Source organism: Lampetra planeri, chromosome 12, assembly GCF_965212315.1.
Source record: "Lampetra planeri chromosome 12, kcLamPlan1.2.h2, whole genome shotgun sequence".
Classification (NCBI taxonomy): Eukaryota; Metazoa; Chordata; class Hyperoartia; order Petromyzontiformes; family Petromyzontidae; genus Lampetra; species Lampetra planeri.
In genome coordinates, this window is record NC_136118.1 from 3,216,260 (window position 1) to 3,238,360 (window position 22,101).

The 22,101-nt window shown below is 48.8% G+C and overlaps 1 protein-coding gene across 1 annotated transcript in view; it reads left to right on the top strand.

Annotated features, from left to right (window-relative positions):
• The window catches only part of LOC144721524 (rho-related BTB domain-containing protein 1-like), a 39,973-nt gene extending 19,230 nt beyond the window's left edge, over positions 1-20,743 (top strand). Inside the window, exons 6-13 of the mRNA XM_078599197.1 lie at positions 670-922; positions 1,146-1,380; positions 1,765-2,174; positions 3,797-3,915; positions 8,408-8,558; positions 11,203-11,291; positions 13,086-13,191; positions 15,372-20,743. Of these exons, the coding sequence (XP_078455323.1) occupies positions 670-922; positions 1,146-1,380; positions 1,765-2,174; positions 3,797-3,915; positions 8,408-8,558; positions 11,203-11,291; positions 13,086-13,191; positions 15,372-15,568 (1,560 nt within the window). The 3' untranslated portion in view covers positions 15,569-20,743. The remainder of the gene's footprint in view (positions 1-669; positions 923-1,145; positions 1,381-1,764; positions 2,175-3,796; positions 3,916-8,407; positions 8,559-11,202; positions 11,292-13,085; positions 13,192-15,371) is intronic.
• The last annotated feature ends 1,358 nt before the right edge of the window (positions 20,744-22,101 follow it).

Here is a 22,101-nt window from a genome sequence, read left to right on the forward strand (position 1 = left end):
CTGCATACTTGTAATGTGTGAAACATCTTTTTATTTTGTCTGATAAAGTTAATTACAAAGTTAATAATGATTGTGCAGTGTTTGTTTTTAGTCCGCTTTCATATGGTACATTGTTACACGATTATTGCACCATCAGTGATAATGCTTTGAAGATAATAGTAAAACTGTTATAAATATTAGTGCATAACAAAAGGACATTGATGAATTAAGGTGTGGTTTTACAATTTATCTTTTATATATGAGGGAAAGTGGAAAAGGTAACTAAAATTCTTCCTGGCAGTTTACACAATCATCGTCCGTGGGCCAGAGCAGAAATTGGTCCCACCTAAAGTAGCCAACCTTGGGTTATACCGATTTATTTACATGGCCAATACGAGTGGGTTACTTAATAACCCACCCATTTAATGATAAGAATAATAATACTTTCATTTTATATCTCGTCATTCATGCTATTAGCATCTCTGGTCTGGGCTTGTGGATGCTCTCACTGCTCGGCAGAATTTCCAGTGACCTTTCCAATTTACAGTTTATGCGTGCTGCACGTTTGCATGTATGTGTGTATGTGTGTGTGCGTGTTTGTCCCACGTATTATTATTATTATTCCGACAATGTCTTATAGAGCTTTGATTTCGTCTTAAACTTCTTGTTGGTTAAAACGACACAAAACAGGTTTACCTTGCCACCTCCTCGCCAAAGTTTTGCGACCTCTTCACCATGGATTGGGATCAAATGGACGAGCCTGCGTCCTCGGGTGAACCCATTGGTGGAGAGGGCGTGGCTTGGGATGTTGCAGGTTGCGACCCGCGGAGATTAGAGGTCGGCAGCACCCAACGGAAGAAGGAGCTGGTGAAGCGTGCCATTAGTTTGGACATCGACGAGGATGTCACCCAGGATGGCCGCAGGCTGTGCGTCGCCGGGCGAGGTAAGTCATAAAAAAAGTTACAAAAAGGACAATAAGTAAATTGCACATCCCCGCCGTGGCTTATCGCGAACGGAAATTACCGATTTAAACGCGTCGGCAGAGCTGTGCAACACGACCGCGAAAAATAGAGACCCCACGGCGGTGGGCCCCCCTCCCCCCCCCCCCCTTTAACGTACATTTTCTTTCGTGCCTCCGCCCTCTCGCCGTTCCGCCTGACCGACAGCGCGGGCCACCCTGCGCACGTCGAAAAGCGACGGCACGCTGAAGCTAAGCGGCTCGGCAGCAGGCCTGGGCGGGGGTCACGCGGCGCGCGACGGCGAAGGCGGCGCGCCGTTCCTGGGTGGGGGCGGCGACGGCTGCGACCTGGCCGGCGGTCGCTCCCTGGCGGAGTGGGGCCGAGGCTTCCTCAGCGTCCACGTGCAGCTCATGGACGACCCCCAGCATGTCGTGCCCGCACGGTCAGTGGCGGAGATGGCGGAACGCAAATCGTTGCGAAGGGAGTTGCGTGGCGGCTTTGTTAGTCTGCCTGCGGGGACGATGCCAGTCGTGGCTGTTTGGTTTGCCAATTCCATCAACGGGTGCTTGAATAGGGCACCCAGTGAGAAAACACACACACACATACGTGGAGGGGTAAATAAAGTTCTCAGCAGATGGATTAAACAATTTATAATGCACCACCTGACATGCTAAGCCTGCAAACGCCGGGAAGTCTCTAATCAGAGTTGTGAGCAGGCGTTTAAAGCCTGCTTAGTGTCCACAGTGACTTGGTCCCGGACTGTACACGGTGATTGTGTCATAACGGCAATTTCTCACCTGCTCCGTGTCTCCCATTGCGCGCGTAGGCCCATGACGGTGGTGACCCTCGACCCGTTGCTGGTGCAGCCTGGTCCCTTCCTCGCCGTGCTCCGCTACCTCTACACTGGCCGGCTCGATGTTCCCGAGAGCGGCGGGCTGGGATTCTGTGGGTTTGGCAGTGGCGGCAGCGGCGTTGGCGGCGTTTGTGGCAGCAGCAGCAGTTGCGGTGGCGGCGGAGGAGGAGGAGGCGGTGGCGCAACGGTCGTGGGCACGAGGCGTGGAGACAACCTGCTGCAGATCGCCACCATCGCCGAGCTGCTGGAGGTGTTCGACCTGCGCATGATGGTGGCCAACCTGCTCAACGATGAGGGCTTCATGAACCAGGAGATCACCAAGGCCTTCCACCTGCGCCGCTCGAACCGCGTCAAGGAGTGCCTTGCCAAAGGGACCTTCTCGGGTGAGTGTGGTCTTCGTGGCCGTTTGGTTGCTCCACCGTGGGGAATCGTGCCAGGTGGTGGGGGAAACCGTTTCCTAACAGACGGTCAAATGACATTTTCAAACACAAAGTGACACGCACCTCACCGATGTCAAATAATGATAAAATAAATAGCGTGTCTACTGGCTGAACACATGGTGTCCCCTTGCAGTGACATAAATGACCGGGCGTGCTAATTAGAAACTGTGTCTGTCAGTTGAAAATCTTCCACTCAAGCACACGTCGATTAGTGCGGCGAAGATGTTTTCATTGATGGATAACTATCGTTTTCTCGTCAAGGAGCATAAACCATCACGCAAACTCTGGTCATCCTCGCAGCGGCTATTGGCTAGCCATCGAACAAAGACGGTTACCGCATCCTGCGCTTTCAGATGTGCTTCTGCGGCCGTCTGGAACACTCTTCTTTCCAATATTAGGAAGCCACTGGAGCTACGCACTTTTAAATCTAGATTGAAAACTAATTTCTTTAGAACTGCTTTCCGTGTTTAGTCTATTGTCCTTCCCCCGCACCTCCGATTAGCACGGTTGGCTACGTATGGGGAAAAATGATTACATACATACGTTTACGGGTCTCTTCTAAGTGACAGGCCTCATGTGGCCGCTGAATTATGAAGGCCGCGTGTCCGGCAGGAGGTGGAGCGAGCGGGAACTGCGGGGCGGTAGCCTTCCACGGCTTGCGTCGGGAAAACTCGCTTTGCGTTACTTTGTCAAAAGTCGAAGTGAGTTAAAAGCCTGACCGAAAAACACGCCCAAACACGTGGAGCATGAGCCTGTTTTTTCCACGGGTCTCTGGCCAGCTTCAGGGTTCGTTACGGTCGTGTGCTTCCGTGGCGGCGTGTTTGCGTTGCGAGCGCGTAAACAACATTTTCATGGACAATGACGTGCGCCATCCGCCACGCTGCGCCGCCGCCGCCGCAGCCGCCGCCGCCACTGAGTCTGCGGGTGTGCTCACGTGACACACCTCCCTGGCGGTCTGTTTACACGAGCAGATGTTGTTATCGCACTGCAGGGGTGGGGGGGAAGCTTTACCTTGCTGGGACTTTCAAATACCTCTGGTGGGTCACACGCGCGCGCACACCTTTATAAAAAAATGTATAGGTGTTTAAGCAAAAGATAAAAATAAGGCTAATTTTAAACGCACTGAATGCGATTCCTGCACGCACCTCGTTACGCATGCACACAACACACGGTGCAGTCTGCATGATCACGGCATAATCGTTAGCAACGTTGTGGAGAATACAAGTACAAAATAAAGAAGCACAATAATAGATTCTCCATCGTATATCTCATGTGATCACAGTGTGCATGTTGTTCGAGTATTAAAGAGGCCCTTACATCGACAGCACATTGATTCCACGTTAAAAATAATCCCCTCCAGTAGCTTATTAGTGCAGCTAGAAATGCTTGCGTTGATGATTTTCAAAGTTGTTTCGGGCTCATTTTTGAAGTGGCTTAGGCGTCACGTGGCTACTGTCATTACGAACTGAACTGAAGTCACGGGAGCTATCTGGCGCTCGGCTCATAGGTTTGCCTGGCCAGACCCATAATCCGTTATCGGTCTTCTCCCTTGTGCCATCGTGCAGATGTGGCGTTCCGTTCGGATGACGGGGAGGTGTCTGCACACCGTCCCCTCCTCATCTGCAGCTGCGACTGGATGGCGGCGATGTTTGGCGGCGCATTCGTCGAGAGCTTCAGCCCCATGGTGAGTTTTTCCCGGTCGCGTCTTATTTTCCTTGATCGCCACGGGCGATTTTTAAAACGAAACCTGCCAGGTGTGTCTTAGAAACATTTTAAGAGTGAGCACTCTGTGGGTGGGCACAGTCTGTGCACTGCGATGCCCTCGTGAAAATTCTACTAGAATTTATTTTCGAAATAACGCCGTGGGGCTTTTTTGGCATTTCTGCCGACTTGACAAGTAAAATTTTCAACGCAGCCCATAAAATGTTACCGATCGTCGGGCGCGGGACGTACTGCCTCGTCAGGCAAATGGCACAACATCCGCATTAAGTTTGGATGCCAAGCCAGCGCATTGCTGCAGAGAAGGGTGCTTACGGGCGCGGCAAAGCTCGGGCAAGGCCCGCAAAGGTTCGGCAGGGGATTACAACAACAGGGGCCTGTTGTCACTCTGCGGCATATTTAATGCGGTTAAACACTGAATCTGGACAACAAACAAAATGTGTACCGTGCTCGTACAAGCAAGAGTTTCGCTCGAGTCAGCGGCTCGGAATGACTCGTGACAGCATCTGCTGTTCGACCAATAAAGCGGACACTCATATGGGAAATAAAGTGAAATCCCAGCGCAAGTCTTAACTCGTTGGGCCGCTGAAAAAGCCGACCTGTCCACTTAGATGAGCACTTGGGAAATGTGCTTGCCGGTCAATATCTCGTTGCCTTCCCAAAAAAGTGCCCCTTAATAAAAAATAAAAAAGGCTGACTGGCGCTAATCGATACTTGCCGAACGTCCGCTCGGTAATACGTTACAGACGTGCAATAATTATAGCAGCTATGTTTTCGAAGCTTTTTGCAACGTTACATTTTCATCATCTGCTCGTCCCTGTGTTCATATGTAATATATACAAATTTTCGTGATTTATTTAACTTCATGAATGCTTGATATTATTAAATACAGACAGTCCTCGGTTTACGGAAGGGTTAGTTTCCTGAGAACGATCCTTAACCCGAATTTTCCTTATGTCGGAAACTGAACAATTTCTCCCCAAAATCAACGATAAAACCCCATAGCCGGAAATACTCGGGCCTCCCCTACCAGATTACTAATTAGTTTTCTCTCAGTACTGGATCGCACTGTCATACATTTTCTATTGCTGCCTGTTTCGTATCGCTATACATACGCTCTGCACGTCCTACGATTAATTTAATCGAATATCTACCCTAACGCTGCCCATAATTAAACGAATGGAAAATATACTGCATACTGCATCCAATTGTTTATGAATACCATGAAACATTTTAATATTAATTGTTAACATAAAGCCGTCACTTCCGAATGTGCGTTTAGCATGCATTGGGCTAGGTCGAGACTTCTCTGATCGCTGTTGGCTGAGACCATGAGCAATCGAAATGTAATTGTGTTAAATAAAGTACATACAATAATAATAGGGTTTTCCCCCTTTTTTCTGGCAACAAAACTGAAACCTTTTTACAAGGATTCATGTCTGCATTAACCACAATACGTGCAGTCAAAATGCAAACAAAAAACACACTGATATTTTGACTGCAAGTATTGTGGTTAATGCAGACATGAATCCTTGTAAAACGGTTTCAGTTTTGTTGCCAGAAAAAAGGGGAAAAACCATATTATTATATTTTGGTACTGGCAAAGGAGGTCTAATGAGAGTACATATGAAAAATAACTCATGAAATAAACTTAAAATGAAGACAACTAGCAATAGAAACATGGGGGGGGGGAGATATAGTTCTGAGCATAGAAACAAACAAGTACGTAATGCTACAAAAGGAAAAGCATTATGTAACGCTACAAAATATTACATTTGCCTTAATCCTGGTGAAGCTGGCTCGGTGAAGGTGGCGTTTTTGTGGCGCAAGAGGCGCCTTAAGTCTCGCTCCGTGGTATTCATCCACACAACCTCACCGCGTTGCACTACTTGCGCTTACGTAACTAGCACAAAAGTGTCCGCATATTGAATTTTTTTACATGATTTATGGGAGCATTTCTGTAAGGTCGGATTTCCATAAGTCGGGGTCTTCCACAATCCGGGGACTTACTGTACATGAGTCCCTTGCGTAACGCGCCTCCCTCCTCCTCCATAACGCAAATTCGCAGTTATGCGATTCATATTTTGGGGACCTATTTCATATTTACGCAATGCGTTTCACAATTACGTGCTCAAGAAAATACCACAAAAAATTGTTCAACAATTATTTCCAAAAAAAAACAAATCTGATGGCGTCACCGCGTCATGGCAATGCCCAGTGTCACGGACTGTACGTAGCCAATCGTGCAGGGAAGGACAACGAATTAAACACAAAAAGCAGTTCTAAAGAAATACATTTTCAATCTAGAATTGAAAGTGCATAGATCCAGTGGCTTCCTAATATCGGAAAGAAAAGCGTTCCAGACGGCTGCAGAAGCGCATCTGAAAGCGCGCGATGCGGTGCCCATCTTTGTTCGATGGCTCGCCAAAAGCCGCTGGGAGGATGACCGTAGTTGGCGTGATGGTTTATTTTCCTTGACGAGATCAGCGAGGTTTGCATTGTGCTGCTGCTAATGTAAGCAGTCCACGGAAGCATTCAAGAAAACCCTGAAGTTACTCCTTGTTAAGTAATTTTTGTCGTGTTAGTAATATCATTATTAAGTACAACATTTATACGTATTTCGTAAATCCAGCGTTAAAGTAGTGACATTAAGTGATACTTAATTTTTTCTTCGGTAAAGCACCACCCTTATAAACCCGCTTGCCTATGGGAAAATAGGCTTCGTACATGCGCGATTCGACTTGCACACTGTTTTGTTATTCCGTTCTGGGTTAAATCGATCGTTTACCTGCTCGTGTAAACCCAGGTACGGGCGGGTGGTGGCAAATTTTCACTGGTTCTTTGTCAGGCTTTGTGTGTGTGTGCTTTTTATGTTGGGACACATAGAGCGACTTGAATCGCATCCACTGCACGGTCAGCTGTTTAAACAAAACAACACACACGCGGGAGAAATAAGGTCAAACTAACATAACCAAGTTGGCAAAATTCGCGCAATATAATTACTTTTAGGGGTTTTTTTCAAGTTGTTTGTTGACTCAACCCATTGTAACTCATTAACCATACCCTTGTTTTGTCCGCACTTGCGTAACTGTTTAGGTCACCGAAAACGACAGCAAAAACATACAAGCAAGCACAGATGTCTATTGAGAAAATAGTTTTGTAGTAGTTAGGCCGTAGTTTCGCATTCGTCGCGAGGTTTTTGTAACGTAACCAACTGAGTGTTAGAAAGTGCTGTGAAGTTGCCTCGATCAATCATTGTCCTCTTGTTTCTTGGCATTGACTATGAATGCATTTTCAACAACAACAAAATTAAATAAAGAATGACGGTGTGCTGTATAAGAGAGAGAGATGCCAGTTTGTGAGTACATGGCAGCGCGTTGTACAAGAGAGAAACGCCGGCGTGTTCCGTCGTGCGTCGTATCTCTGTTGCACAAACGGTGTGCGAGACGGCGATGTTTGGCTTCTCCTTGAACCGTGGGTTTACTGCGCTGATTGCTGCTCATGATGTTACCCCGCACCCGTGGGCAGCACCCAGGGAAGGGTGCTCTATGGCCCCAATTCGCGTTGCGCCGTGTTTTGTAAACAAACAAGGAGGGAGGGCGCGCCGGCGACGACCCAGCTTGCGCCGCCGCCGTGACCTTTACCACCCCCGCCAGTTCTTAATGCGTGGCATGAGCAGTTAAACATCCATGATGTGACGGGGGGGGGGGGGTGACACGTGAGTGGCTGCACGTCCGCGCCGTCGGGCCCGTGCGCCACGAGAAGTGTCCGTGCCATGGTAAAGCCGTTGGAGGCAATTTGGCCCTTGTGCTGTCGTCGTCAGAGGAGGAAATGGGTCTGTGTCGTGTGCAGACTTTCATAAAGCGTCGACATCCTGGCGCGCTGGCATGGGACGGGCTTCTTTGGAAAGAATGAAACATGGGTGGAAATTCCATGTTCTGGTCACAGGGACCAGGCTATTTGCAGGACTGCCACTGTTTACTCACACCAAGCGGTGATGATCACATACCCACTGTTTACTTTCCCCACAGTTTTTGGTGGTGGTGGTGGTGGTAGGGGATGATGATGATAACGGTGATTGTTCATGGTTTTGATGGTGGTGGTCATGATGAGCACGACAATGATAGTCATGATGACCACGATGATAACGAATCACATGGTGGTGGTGGTGAATGCCGGCAGAGACAACCCTGGCTGGGATTCGAGCTCGTCACTTCGCATCTCGAGGCTTTTATTGGGAATCCGGGTAGCATGGTAGCAGCAGTCCTGTGCTAGCCGGTCAACTTTTTTTTTTATTCTTCCCGCTTGGAAGGGTCAGACGACACCGGCGAACTCTGGTGTCGTGGTTGCCGTGTGGAAGGTCGGCAAAAGCCGGTTCAACACTGCCGTGGTTGCTGTACGGGCGGTCAGCGCAAGCCGGCTAACTCTGGCGCCGTGGTTGCTGTGCCGTGCGGTAGGTGGTCTTCCCGGGGACGAGCCAGGCGTGCATGAAGGTGGTGCTTGAGTTCCTCTACACAAACCAGATCTCGCCACCTGCCGACCTCAACCCCATGGAGCTCATCGCTCTGGCAAACCGCCTCTGTCTGCCCCGCCTCATCAGCCTTACAGGTGAGAGGCATTGGATCCGCACGGCTCCTCCTCATCCAATAGTGGATTGACATGCACCGTTTGCAAGTCGAAATCTCAATGGGGGGGGGTGTTGGGTGTTTTGAGAGTTGTGCGTGTGTATTGGTCAAGTGGCTGTTGCAGAGGACCTGCTGCGGTGTGTAAACATGGCCACTGGGGAAACAAAGGTGGTTGGGCATGGTGCTTGACCACCTTTCCGTCGTGTACCGTGCCGGCCTTCACAGGTGCTCTCTAACAGCGCTTGCCCCAACAGTCTGTTAATGCTTTACCGGAAATGATCAGTTTTACGTCATATCAGTTTACATCTCATCATTTTCACATCGTTGGCAAATAGGGAATATTATTCTCAGTTTAAGTCGTCCGTCAGTTTTACGTCGTCATTTTCACTTGTAAGTAGCTCAGCCACGTCACGCGATCTCCTTAACGAGTTTGAGCCGCTGCGTCATTTGTTGTTGTCATTCGCCCATGTCTGCCTCCACCACTCACCTCTCCACCACCTCGACTCGCTCAAGCCACATCGCTCCCAATGTAAATGTGAGCCCAATACACCCTTTGTAAATATTCATGTACCTATGAAACTATAAATACCTATCATGTATCTTATTTTATTGTTTTATGTAATATAAAATTTGTATTTGTGTGTAAATATATATCGTACTCTGCCAGTATTTACTACTATAATGAGCCAAGAATGTCTGTGTGTCCCGTGCGTGACGTCACTCCACGTCGGCCAGCCCCCCTCATTAATAATCATGAACAGGTGACATCTTAAAAATGGACACCCCCTCCCCCCATTCATAATAATTAGCGGGTGACGTCACTCCACATGGGGGGGCGAGACGCCTCCTCCCCCCTCCTCAGCGTCAACTTACAACCCTCACTACAAAGGCAGAACCCTCGCGTCACGCGATCTCCGTAGCGCTGTTGAGACATCAAAGTAAAAAGAACGTCGTGATGAACAAGGGATTATAACCTTTAAATAAAATAAGTCTGTGTCACCGCGCCCTTACAAATTGCACACGAATTGATGCAATGGATATCACGTCGCGGTCTGCTTTTAGCTTGCAAGTTTCATGTTTACTGAAATACACCCGTCCTTGGACGGGCAAAAGGCGAGTCAAAGAATGAAAACTAAAAAAATATATTGTGCTTACTTCCCTCTATTATTTAGTGTTATTCTTCCTCATTAAATTGTATAATTTGTGAAATATTAAGACTTTACACGTGGAGTATTGAAACGCTGGAACGTATCTTTTGTACTTTCGTTAATTCGCATGGGAAATAGTTGATCAGTTGACATCGAATCAGTTTAAGTCGTGTTTTCTGGGAACGTGACCCCGACTTAAACTGATCATTCCCAGTCGGGGAGATTTTTGTTTTTGTTTGTTTTGCTCGTGCAGTGCTGGGGGATAGAGGATGACGTGCTTGCTTCACAGCAGCAGCTGCATTGCTGTAGAGACTTGGAACGTAGTCGCTGTAACACGGCGTAATTAAACATTCTGTTATGAAAACTGATAACTCTCAGTGGGTGCGCACTTGTTCAACTTTAGCACTGTGCGGTGCCAAATGAAGACAAATTAAGGTGATGTCGTTTTGTTAAACGCTCCTGTTGTCTCAACCAGTTACTTTTGAATCCCCCAATATAGCATTGTACATTCCAGATTTGAAGTTTTCGTGACTGCAAGGATCCATATTCTTGGTTTTTTCGGTAAAGTCACGTAAAACATTTGTTTTTAATGTAAATCACGACGTTTCGGGCGCAACACAAGCGTCCGTCATCAGGTGGTGACAACCACAGCAAGAAAATCGCTGAAGTAGGCAAAAGAGCTGATTGTGACAAGGGATTATTTAAAAAATTTTTATTTTATTTACCTACGTGACTTTACCGAAAGAACCAAGAATATAGCATCGTACACTTTCATTAATTATAATCGTAAATCTCACTAGATTAGTCTATCACCTTCGCCAAATTTATAACCGTGTACGTTGCGTGCGGAGAAGCGATTCAATGGCGTCTGGGAGCACCAGATGGATTCATTTTTTCCCGGATTTTTCCGTTTTTTCTTGCATTTTTCTGTTGCGCGTAGTCACTTTAAGGTGTTCTTCGTTCATGTTTTTGTTGTGTTGTGGTTGCACCCGAGTCAAGAGCCGCATGGCTCACAGGGCTATACCTAATAAATGAAACTGAATTTTGTACCTCCTACAAAGGCGTATGTGTGTGGGGCAATGATCGGTGATGCGAGTGATGGCTTGCACTTCACTTAGACCAATAGACCCATGGACTCCGAAAGAGACCCATAGACTAGCATAGAGACCAATGCTATTCAACACCATTGTGATGTGAGCTCCAAGTGCATTTGCTCAACTAGGTGAGAACTCAGAGGCCAGAATAGTCTGATTTGCAAGGGTGATCTGGGTAGTGATGGATGCCACTTCACTGCAGCGATGGATGACTCCTTGCTTCCCCCATCTGTGGAGGAGGTAACCACCCCCCCCCCCCCAATGCGTTGTCCTAATAACCCCTTTAAGTTCAGCTCCGCAGCCTGAAAAAATGTTTGACTTTAGCATTTTCACAAACCACCACTCGCGCCGCCTCTGTGTCGCCATCCTCCCCTCCACACAACAGAGCAGCACGCGGTTCAGCGGCTGACGGAGAACCTGCAGAGAGGCGTGGACATCGACGAGGAGGCGATATGCTATCTTGAGCAAGCGCAGGTGAGCCTGCTGCCTATTTTAGTCCCCGTTTGAATCTCATCGACGTGAACAAAAATCAACGGGTGCCTCCTGCGTGCCAGTGAACGCCTCTGCCCCCTTACCTCCTTTCCTCGCGCTTGCGTAATCTCTTGGAGCGGGCTAATTTGTAGCGCTCGCAGTTTATCCTGGCTAATTTTCATTCTGGATAATTGAATAAATAAGTAGCTGTGTGTACGCGTTGCCTCCACTGTCACGCCGCGGACGGTAAGCGGTTTAGCAGCGGCACGGCTTTACGTAACGTCTGCTATTTATGAATGAGCGCTTATTTTTACAATAATCCCGGCAAAGCCCGCTATCCAAAACTCCAACACCAGGCCTCTGCGGTAATTCCCATGAGCCCCCAGGGTGCTCTGTTCATCGATGCTAGGGGGGCTGCTTAGCAGCGTTTCTCAAACGACCCGGAGGCGCTTGGGCAAAATGCGTGGCACAGATGGCAGTCCTTCCTGGAGTGCTGTCTGTGGCCACCCATGTGTTACTGCTCAAGGCTTTTACTGCTGCCGCCGCTGCCGATGATAATGATGATGACGATGCCTTGACGGGACTTGTGCTCGGAATTGTTTGCTGGGCCAGGCAGGTTGTTATCGTTTTACGAGGCTGTGATGGATAAATAAATATATAATGACGACAAACTGGCAACAATGGAAATCAATGTGCAAAAGAAAAATGTTTATTTAACTTATTACGAACTGTCATTGTAAATAATCGATCCTCGGACTGATAATATGCGCAGGTTTGGTCGTATAATAATGATACTGCAGTATGTGTACAACTGCGATCATATGACTACCAATATTGGCAATGGATTCCTCCGGCTGCTTGCCATGTGCATGAATACTAATACACGGACATGTGCCTTTTTTTATTAGGTTCGGAATATTACATTTTTAAAACGTAGATAAGTAACTTAGCTAAAGAGAGATATGTGGGGTAAGCGGTGGTGCAGTGGTTTGGCGCCTTGACCTATTAATTCGGAGATTGATTTCCCAGGCACGGCTTGCATCGGTGGCGAGCAATATCCCAAACGGGTCCTGGGCGATTTAAAGCTTTGGTGACTGCAGGGATTCATCTTCTTGGTTCTTTCGGTAAAGTCACGTAGAAGGGAAATAATAAAATAATAAAAATAAAACATAATAAAATACAATTCTCACGACGTTTCGGCCACAATGCAAGCAGCCGTCCTCATGTGGAGAACAGGTCTGTCGGAAAGACAGCGTCTGAATGGACGGTCTGTCGGAAAGACAGCGTCTGAATGGACGCTGTCTTTCCGACAAGCCCTGTTTTTCACCTGAGGACGGCTGCTTGCGTTGTGGCCGAAACGTCGTAAGAATTGTATTTTATTATGTTTCATTTTTCTTATTTTATTATTTCCCTTCTACGTGACTTTACCGAAAGAACCAAGAAGATGGGTCCTGGGCGCTCATTTACCAACCCGCACGAACCAGTGTGGTGACAATATGGTGACCGAGTGGTGTGTGGAGGCTTTCCTCCTACAGTGGATTAATACAGGCCTGTAAATTGTTATTTCATTTAAATGTAAACCATTATTAGCTTCTCGACACAAATGGAATCCCATCGGGCGCCATCGAATGGCTTTGCAATCTCAACAAATACGGTTACAAATATGTCTGTTGCTTTTTAAAATGGATTCGGAGGCGATGGATGTCTGGCTGTGGCTTCCCATCATGGTACCACACGGCACGCTTGATCGCTTGATTGTGGGCCCCACCCCCACCCCTATGCCGTTCGCCCGGGCAGTTCCACAACGCCAAGCAGCTGGCTGCGTGGTGCCAGCACCACATCTGTACCAACTACAACAGCGTGTGTCGCAAGTTCCCCAAGGAGATGCGGGCCATGGCAGCAGGTATCTCACACAAAGACAAATTCAAAGATTCCCCCCCCCCCCGTATAGCTTTAATAGACTGTTGGGGAATGTGCTGTTAGCGAGCACCAAATGAAGGCAGGCCTGGCACACGAGGAGGTGGGTAGCTACCACCACGCCCTGCAAAGCTGGAATGGGATCAGTGAACACACTCTATACTTACACACACTTACACACACTTACACACACTTATGGACAAGACAAAGATTCCCCCATATAGCCTTAACTGTTGGGCAAGTGTTGTTAGCGAGGACCTATGAAGGCTGATGAGGCACGTGAGATGCCTTTGTCTCCTCCGTGGCGATGTTTACACATCATACTAGGTACTCATTTCAGGATGAGTCGACCTCGGGCAAGCCCATGGCCAGTTCAGATAATTATCATTCGTCACTTGTGTTGGCCATAAGCAGGAATTGAATTCTGGATTGCCGGGTTCGTAGCACAGTATGCTAACCACTGCACTACCGCTCTGCATACACGCGCACACACACACGCGCGCGCACACCATGGCCACCACCCGCTAATTTTTATTCTGCGCCCTCCATAATTAATATGTTCTAACAGAACATGCTAAAGTAGCCCCAGAAAAATTAAATGTTTGCATGCGTGCATGCGTGTGGGGTGCGGTAGCATAGCGGCTAGCGCGCTGCGCTATGAACCTGGCTACCCGGGTTTGATTCCCGCTCACGGCCAACACCAGTGACGATTATCTGAACCGGTCCTGGGCCTCCCCTAGGTCGACTCAGCCTCAAATGAGTACCTGGTGCGATGTGTAAACATCGCCACTAGGGAGACAAAGTCGACCGGGCGTGGTGTTGGCCACCCACCCCCTCGTGTGCCGTGTCGGCCTTTATAGGTGCTCCCTAACAGCACTTGCCCCTCCAGTCTGTTAAGGCTACACGGGGGATCTTTGTCTTTATGTGTGTGTGCGTGTGGATACTTGCGTGCATGCGTGTGAATATGTGCGTGGGTGCGTGCTCTGCACACTCTGACCTCGGGTCGGCGGGCTCGGCTTGACCGTGGCGTCGGGCTGAAGGGACCGGCTGCGATCGGTCGCTGTACGACCTCGTGCACTGTATGATGTCGTGGATGTGTGCATGTGTACGTTAGATACGTGCACCACGGGGAGCGGTAGCGGACTGGTTAGTGGCCGTGCGCTATGAGCACGGTGACCCCATCTTTGTCTCCCCAGTGCACTTGCCCCTTTAGTTTGTACGACCATAGGGGGATATTTGTCTGAATGTGTTTTTATTTATGGTGTTTTTCATAATCTGCATTGTGAACCTATGTTCTGAGATCTTTAGATTTTTTAAATCATATTTTATTCGTGGTCTCCAAATTGTTTTCATGCACTCGCAACATTTTATTGCTTGTAACCTAATGATTCCATTTATTAACGAAACTATGGAATCTCAAGACACTTTTTCGCGAGTGTCCTGGTTTTAGATGGGGTTTTTGCACATGGGAAGGAAAACCAGATTATCCGGAAAACACCGACTTCTCATACACGGGTATAAAGTTCACTTGCTATGCTGTCACCATCCAGCCCAAAAAAAGCATTTTATTGAATTGCACAAATCAGCACGGTTCACCAACCCCCTTGCCTCCAATGACAGGCACGCACCGCTACGCCCATCTCAAGTGCACTTAGATCTGCCTCGGATGAATGGTTTGAGGTTTTTTTTTTAACATTTACTTTAAGTAGGAGGTTGGCTGGGTAACTCGGAGGCCATTGCGCTGAGCTGGCATTACTGGGCCCTTGAGTGCGGATTTGAAGGTCTCAGCCCATTCAATATTGACAAGAAAAACACCATTGCATCAAATTTAGTTCTGCACTGCATTTGTAGAAATTCAATTGGAGCTCTCAATATGTTAGTTTGACTGTTTTACAATGAACATTACTCTCGGGAAGAAGGGGGTTTGGGGGGAAGGCTTGGGAAAGTTCTGCCCCCTACCGTTTTGAATCAGGGGTCACTTGAAAGCATCTCGGAGGTAGCTCTGTGACATCTGCTTTCGCGGGCCGTTCCCTAGACTCGAAACGCTGCGGTGCTCTGCGAAAGTTCCAAATGGATTCGGATAAAATTGTGAAAGTCAAAACGGGGAATATATATATACATATTCGCCGGCTCCCATGCTGGAACTTGTCCGTGCGCGCAACGCAGAGAACCAGGCGTACTTTGCACGGCACCGCTGGCCGCCCGTGTGGTACCTGAAGGAGGACGACCACCACCAGCGGGCGCGCAAGGAGCGCGACCGCGAGGAGCAGCTGCTGGCCAAGCCTGCGAGCGCGCGCCGCCGCTGGTGTTTCTGGAGCTCTCCGACGATGCCGCTCTCTACCTCCTCCTCCACCGTGCTGTGAGAGGTTCGCTGGCGCCACCGCCGACTTCGCCGTCGCCACCGCCGACTTCGCTGTCGCCGCTCTCCCTCCCCCGGGCCAACGATAAATAAATAAACAAACAAGGCAGCGGCGCGCGGCAGTCAACGGTGTCGATGGTTCTGCGTTCTGACAGCCGTCGCGCCGACGCAATGGCGGCGCGAAATGGGATCTCGCTACTGGGTGCGATCAGCGGCCAGTCGGCTGATGGCATCGCGCGATCAACCCAGTGGACCGAGTTGTACCGTTTAGAGTATGCCGCAGTACTGACCAGCGCGGTGAAGTGTGGCCAACAAACTCCCCACGGCCCGCACGACGTGGGGAGGCCCTCATCCAGCAGTGGATTAACAAAGGGCTGGACACGTGCATGGGGCACCAGTCCCGTGTCCCTTCGTACCGAGGTTCTGATTGTAATCCTTTGGCAAGGTTCACGATTAAACAAGTTAATGTGACCTTCCGGCGAGCGTAGTTGCGTTGACGCTGCTCCCATTTAGATGGGCCGTGACAAAAACACGTCGATTTGAATGGTCAGCGGACGTGGAGACGTCAATAGCGGCGCACGCATGGAGGGGGAAGGACGATAAATCGATGGGAATTATAAAATTACACGCTGCGCTCGTCCTCCGAGCCCGTCCGCCCTGGCGGTGGATTGGCTCGGCTGCTCGCAGCGCGGAGAGTTGCTTCCCGTAGCGTGCCGGGAGGGAGTTCCGGGTGGGAGCTGTGCACGCCGTTGATACTGCGTGACACGGGGGGAGAGGATGGGTGCGGTACGGGCAGCGGGGAACGGTCGCGCCCAGCACGGGAACGGTCGAACCTCACGAGAGAGGCTCTGCCCCCTCGTTCTCAGACTTCTCCTCTCCAACACTCGCGACCCTATTCCTTTTCTACTCGGGGTCCGTGTGATCAAAGCGCTTAAACCTCGTGTTTCTAAAACCTCCCCGACTACACTAGTGATCGACAACTCTTGGCGGGTGGTGGAGTTTACACGTTTTTGTTTATTTTTTTGCGTAGGCAGTTTGTGGATAGCGCGGGGTTTTTTTGACGGAAATTGCCAACATTTGCCTGTGATGTAAATATAATGCCCAAGCATCTTCGCTTGGGTTTGGATGGCCACCGCGGCCTCCGTGTTTATTTTATTTTAATTTCCTTTCTAAAAATGTAGACGCTGGCGCTGGTTTGAGTGAGGCGGCGGACGTAGCGCGTGTTTTACTGGTGTTCATAGTTGTGTAATGTGCACGTCGACACTTTAAAGACTTCCTCTGCATGTGTCGCACTTCAGACAAGGGTCTATAGCCGAGCGAGAAGGAAACTGCGCCGATTTGAATGCCTGGCGCCGATGCTCAGACCCTGACGTTGCAACCGCGAGCTCAGAAATAGTATTAAAAAAAAAACACTCGGCCGTGCACATTTGTATTATGATGCCGATGCATGGTGAACACAATTTGCCAACGGATCTTTGAAAACAATAACAACAAAAATGTGAACACTCGAGTATTTTTTAAAGAAATGCCTTTCTGTGAAAACTATTTGGGGCGGGCAGGGAGGGGGGGGTACATGGCTCTTAAATTGAATCGTAGTTTACAAATCTTTTTATAGGGTTGTGTGTTCCCATTTCACCATATAGTTTACAAGCTCAGCTGTGTTCAACACGTGGCCAAAGCAACCCAAGGGTGCGTTACATACGGCGACTAAGCACGCGCATGTGTGCGCGCATAACGGACCGGACAAAGCCATCTCTAGGACGGACGGATGGACACGAGCTTCTGGGTACAGGCAGGGGGCAAAAGCATCTCGTTGCGAATGGGAGCGGCCTGCCTGGTGGCTGCTGTGAGTGCGCATGCTGTGAAGAACTTCTCTCCCCTCAGAACCGTTTAATTGTTTTTCGTTTTGTACGCAACGTGTGGAACCGACGACGCGGTTTCACGCGGCCGTCGTCCGTTTAGCTTTGGGTGCCGCCACTTGGGGCGGAAACGCTCTACGACGCGGCAGTCTCAAAAGAGTGGCGACGTCTAGTCCCTGTCCGTTTGAGGCGTTCCTTTTTCTTTCTTTTATTTTACACACAAATGCTCCACCATTGTAAATCGTAAAAAAAAAACACACATTTTAGTAGCCGTCCTCTCATCCACCGTGGTTTCAGACCAGAGGACAAATACTGCCACTTGAATGTTGGCCTTTTTCCATGGCACAAAGACTGCTTTGTACAATAGTATAGGCATGCCAACAAGTGTATTTTGTAAAAAAAAAAACCCGAAGGCCTTCTCTCTTGGTGTTTACTCTGCAGTTTGTGTCGATTCTCTTCTTCTTTGGCTTCGAAAACAAATGCTTGTGTCCGCTTTGGACACTGCTGTTTTTTCGCCGTACGTGCTGTGCGTGTGTGAGAAATGCCCCAAGCGTAGCTGAAATTGAAACCACACACCTCCCTCTTTTCCGCCAGCCCACTCGACCTCCTCCCTTACTCTCTGTTAAGCACACGGTAGCTTAATAATTAATTGCACTTACCTGAACCTGAGCGATGGCGGGTGGCGGGTGTTTTGGCGGCCTTGACCGCATGAAATATTAGTGGGCAGCGCTGTGGGTGGTGGGGGGGGGGGGAAGTTGTTGGCGTTACAAACGCCACCCGGCGTGCGTTTTTGTTGCTTTCCAGAGGAGTACGCGGGCGGTCGAGCGGCGTGGGTCGAAAGTCGCGAGTAACGAGGCTGCGTGGTGTGCGGGGCAGGTCGCTGTAATATTTGACGGCTCCTGTGGTTGGTGTGAGGCGCGCGGTTTTGCACGTTGCCCCCCCCCCGCCCCCCGAGTGAAAGCGATGGCTGTCGTGCCCCGAACCTGGCCGTGCCTCGGACTGGCTTACGCCCGCGTTGTCGAAACGTTGCCTGGTGCTTGTGCGGGCCGTGTGGTTTTGGGCACCCTGATTAATCAAGTCGCCGGCAATTGACGTGGAAATTAATTTGGTACGCCGCGATGCGCTCGCTTACTTTTGTCCCTTGACTCGTTACCCGAAGCCCCCCCCCCTCGCTCTTAGCGGTGATCTCGTTTCCCTAAAGCACAACCAAAAGGGCCTGCGTCTAGACGAGAAGAAACATGTGCACTCAGTAGGATACACTACTGCTTTTGTGTAAATCTCGGTGTGTCCCTTGTACATTCTATGTAAATAACGTCTCTTTGTATAGTGGCAGCTTATTTCACTAGATACCTGTTTTTTTTTGGTTTGTGTGTGTGTGGAATGGTTTTTTTTGGTTTGTGTGTGTGTGGAATGGTTCTTTTTGGTTTGTGTGTGTGTGGAATGGAATCCTTTTTGCCTCATGACCGGAACGCATTTTTTTTTTAAATGACCGCCTGACGTGGGTTGAGCATGTTGCTATGGCATTGCTATGGCAACGGACTTGACTTGAATTGGCAAAAAGCTGCAGCTTTGCGCGAATGTAAAAAAAAATGAAAATGTAAAACGTTAGATTTGTTTTTCAACATCGGTATTCATTAACGCTCCCCCCCCCCCCCCCCCACCGTGTCAGGGTAAAATTCCTGAAAAGGGCTAAAATCGTACAATTTAACAGTGTGGTCTCACGCCAAGTGCTGTTCACTCGAAGAGAAAAAACAATGCACAGTTTATTTATTCTGTTCAAACGTTGGTCTCTTTTCTTCCCTCGCGCCTAACATCGTTGAGTCGCGCGTTCCTCCGTTGATGCTCCTCGTGCTGCACCATCGAAGAAAAACACACGGCGGTGAAAAAACCCATAATAGGAGGCCGTACTTGGAAAGCGCCAAGCGTGCACTCGTCGAATGGCTGGTCCATTTTGTGAACACGCGCGTTTGTCGTTCACGCAAAGTCCGGTTCACGTGTTGGTGGTGCCCCCCCCCTCCCCCCGGTTTGTAAAACACACTTCCCGACCAAACCTCCACCAACTCCCCCCCCTCCCCCAGCACCGATTTTGTAAGTACTTTTCATAACACTGTAAACGTTAATTGGTTTTGAACCAATTTGGTCGGATTTATGTGTGTGATTTCAAATTTGTGAGCATTTTATATGAAAGATAACGTTAACAAAAAAAAATCCAGAAGGTTAAAAACGATTGCAGGAATTTGTCTAGCCATGGTGTACAACAGAGTCGATAGGTTTGCACATTGTGGCTTTGATTTAATTTCCTCTCATTTCTAGGCAGTGAGATTCGGGCGGATGTGTGTTGGTGTTAAATTTCTAGATTGTTGACTGTTGTGAGTTTGTGAAGTTGATTTCGACGTCTGCTTATTAGAATTCTAAAACGTTGGAAAGGGCGGGCTGGGTAGTAGCACTGTCTCTTAAGTCTTCGCTTGCAAAAACAAGAAAGCTGCATTAAAACATCTGAATAACTCTCTTGAGGTTAGGCGCGTCATTCGGTTGAACAGGCGTGTGAATGTAGTCAATTTACGGTTTCGTACTTCACTGAACGGGCCAATAATTTTGAAAAATGTAATTATATAAAGTAGGTAACCTGTCACAACCATGATGCCAAGTGTCTTGATTAGAAGCTGGTTTTGCTACAGTTATGTTGTTTGTTGCAACAACAAAAAAACCCATTCAAGGCAAAGGCCGATTCATTGAATGAAGCTTTCGGCGGTGTGTGCTATAAGGGGTTGTGATTTGCCGATGTGTTTATAAGGGGTTGTGATTTGCCACCTCGTCCTGCGCGCGCGCGACGCGTCCCGTTGTTTTTAAGTTGCGGCTGCATCTCTCCCACCAGGTTCTTGCCCCCCCCCCCTCCACTCCCTCGCCCATTCCGTGGTGTCGCGGCCCCCCCGATGCGCGCGGCCGCAATCTCTCTCCCATCGCTCCTCGCGCGCGCGTTTCCAAAACGACGGCCGCGCCGTCGTCCTCGTTGCAAATTTCGAAACGGCGGGACCGCCGCCTGCCCACCCGCCCTCCCGCCCGCCCGCGCCTGGAGCTTTCGCCGAGGTGGAGCCAAGCTGACGACGGTGACGAATTGAAAAGTGAAACTTGTTTTGTTGTTGTTAGGAAGCTTTCCCATTTCGTTTTGATGTGCCATAATTCTTTGCCGCCGCCGCCGACGACGACGACGACTTCTTCTGCTGCTGCTGCTTTACATTTCTGCCGAAGTTTTTTGATGTTTGCGTGCACTGACATTGTGTTCTTTAAAAGCGGTACAGTAAAGAGAAAATGAAACGGGACCCGCTTTGTTGTGGGCGGTGTGTCTTGTGTTTGACACGTCTGCCTCCGTGACCGCGACCCTCTCCACCGCCCCACAATACCCGACGGGTGACTCCCGCCATCGGGCCCCGATCCGTTGAGCGTCATGCAGCGTTTGTGTCGGGCGTGCAGATTGAGGTGAGCCGAGAGAGACGGAGAGGCCTGCTCTTAAGCTAAGCGTGGTTTCCGATTTAGAAAGTCGACATGACATTAAATCCTAGCTTTCTTAATTCACCGTGTCCTCAGGGCATTTAATCGAAACTCGGTTTGCTAATTAATCATCCCAGGACATCTCTGAAAAGGATGCTCGCTTTGTTTTTTTTCTGGATGAATATTTTCCACGCATAAGCGCGTGTCCTGCTCTCCAGTGAAATGCGTTTGCGTGGAGGTGTGATCTATTCTACCTATCTCATCGATTTCTTTAACCAAACAGTTTTGTGACACTAATACACAGACAGCACATTAGTGACAACGCTAAGCGGAAACCCAGTAACTATGTGAGAATCAGAGTCTTTGTTCATACTGGAGGAATCCGATGAGCAATGGAGCTCGTTTTTGCACATGTCCAGGGATGCTCTAGTTGTGGAACAGCTGCCCAACTGTGCCTCGTAATAATAATAATAACAACCCTCCCTCGTCCCAGTCAAATATTAAGAGATGGCGTTGGCAGTGGGGGAGCAGCACAAAGGAGTATTTCGTCGAGAACGCTGCCTTGCAGCGTAACGGAACGGCAGCAAAGGGATGGAACGCGTCAGAGATGAAGGAGATGGAGCAATGGAATTGGCTCATGCGCAGGTGCTGGGTGGATTGTCCCATCGCAAGATCACGAGAGGCTGTGGCATGAGGAGGAGGCATTAATTCAGTAGTACCATTGACCATGGCTGATGATGATAACCAGTACTATATTTACACATACGGTCCTAAGACTTGTGTTTTGGGCAGTGACATTCAGTATGAGAGAAAGCAGAAATAATTACTTGGAGTTGAGCTAACACTTTATATTGTGGTCTTTGGAAAAACGTCGGTCGATGGTTCTGTTCTCTTTACTCTGAAGGGCCATTTCCTGAAACGTTAGCCAATTATGTTACCAGGCAGTGTTAATGATCAATGTGGTATGGATTTTATTATTATTATATATTTGTGCTCATCGCATTCATTAGTTGCTTAATTAGCAAGCCGGAAACCATTTGCTGCAAATTCAGGCAGAATACAAATAATGCTGAGCACATTGCAGAAGTCGCCCACAGACGACACGGAGCTTCCATTGCCTCCAGTAGGGACAACAACAACAACCGCCATTCGCCACTAAGTGGTGGTGACGTCACCACAGCGCTTGTGC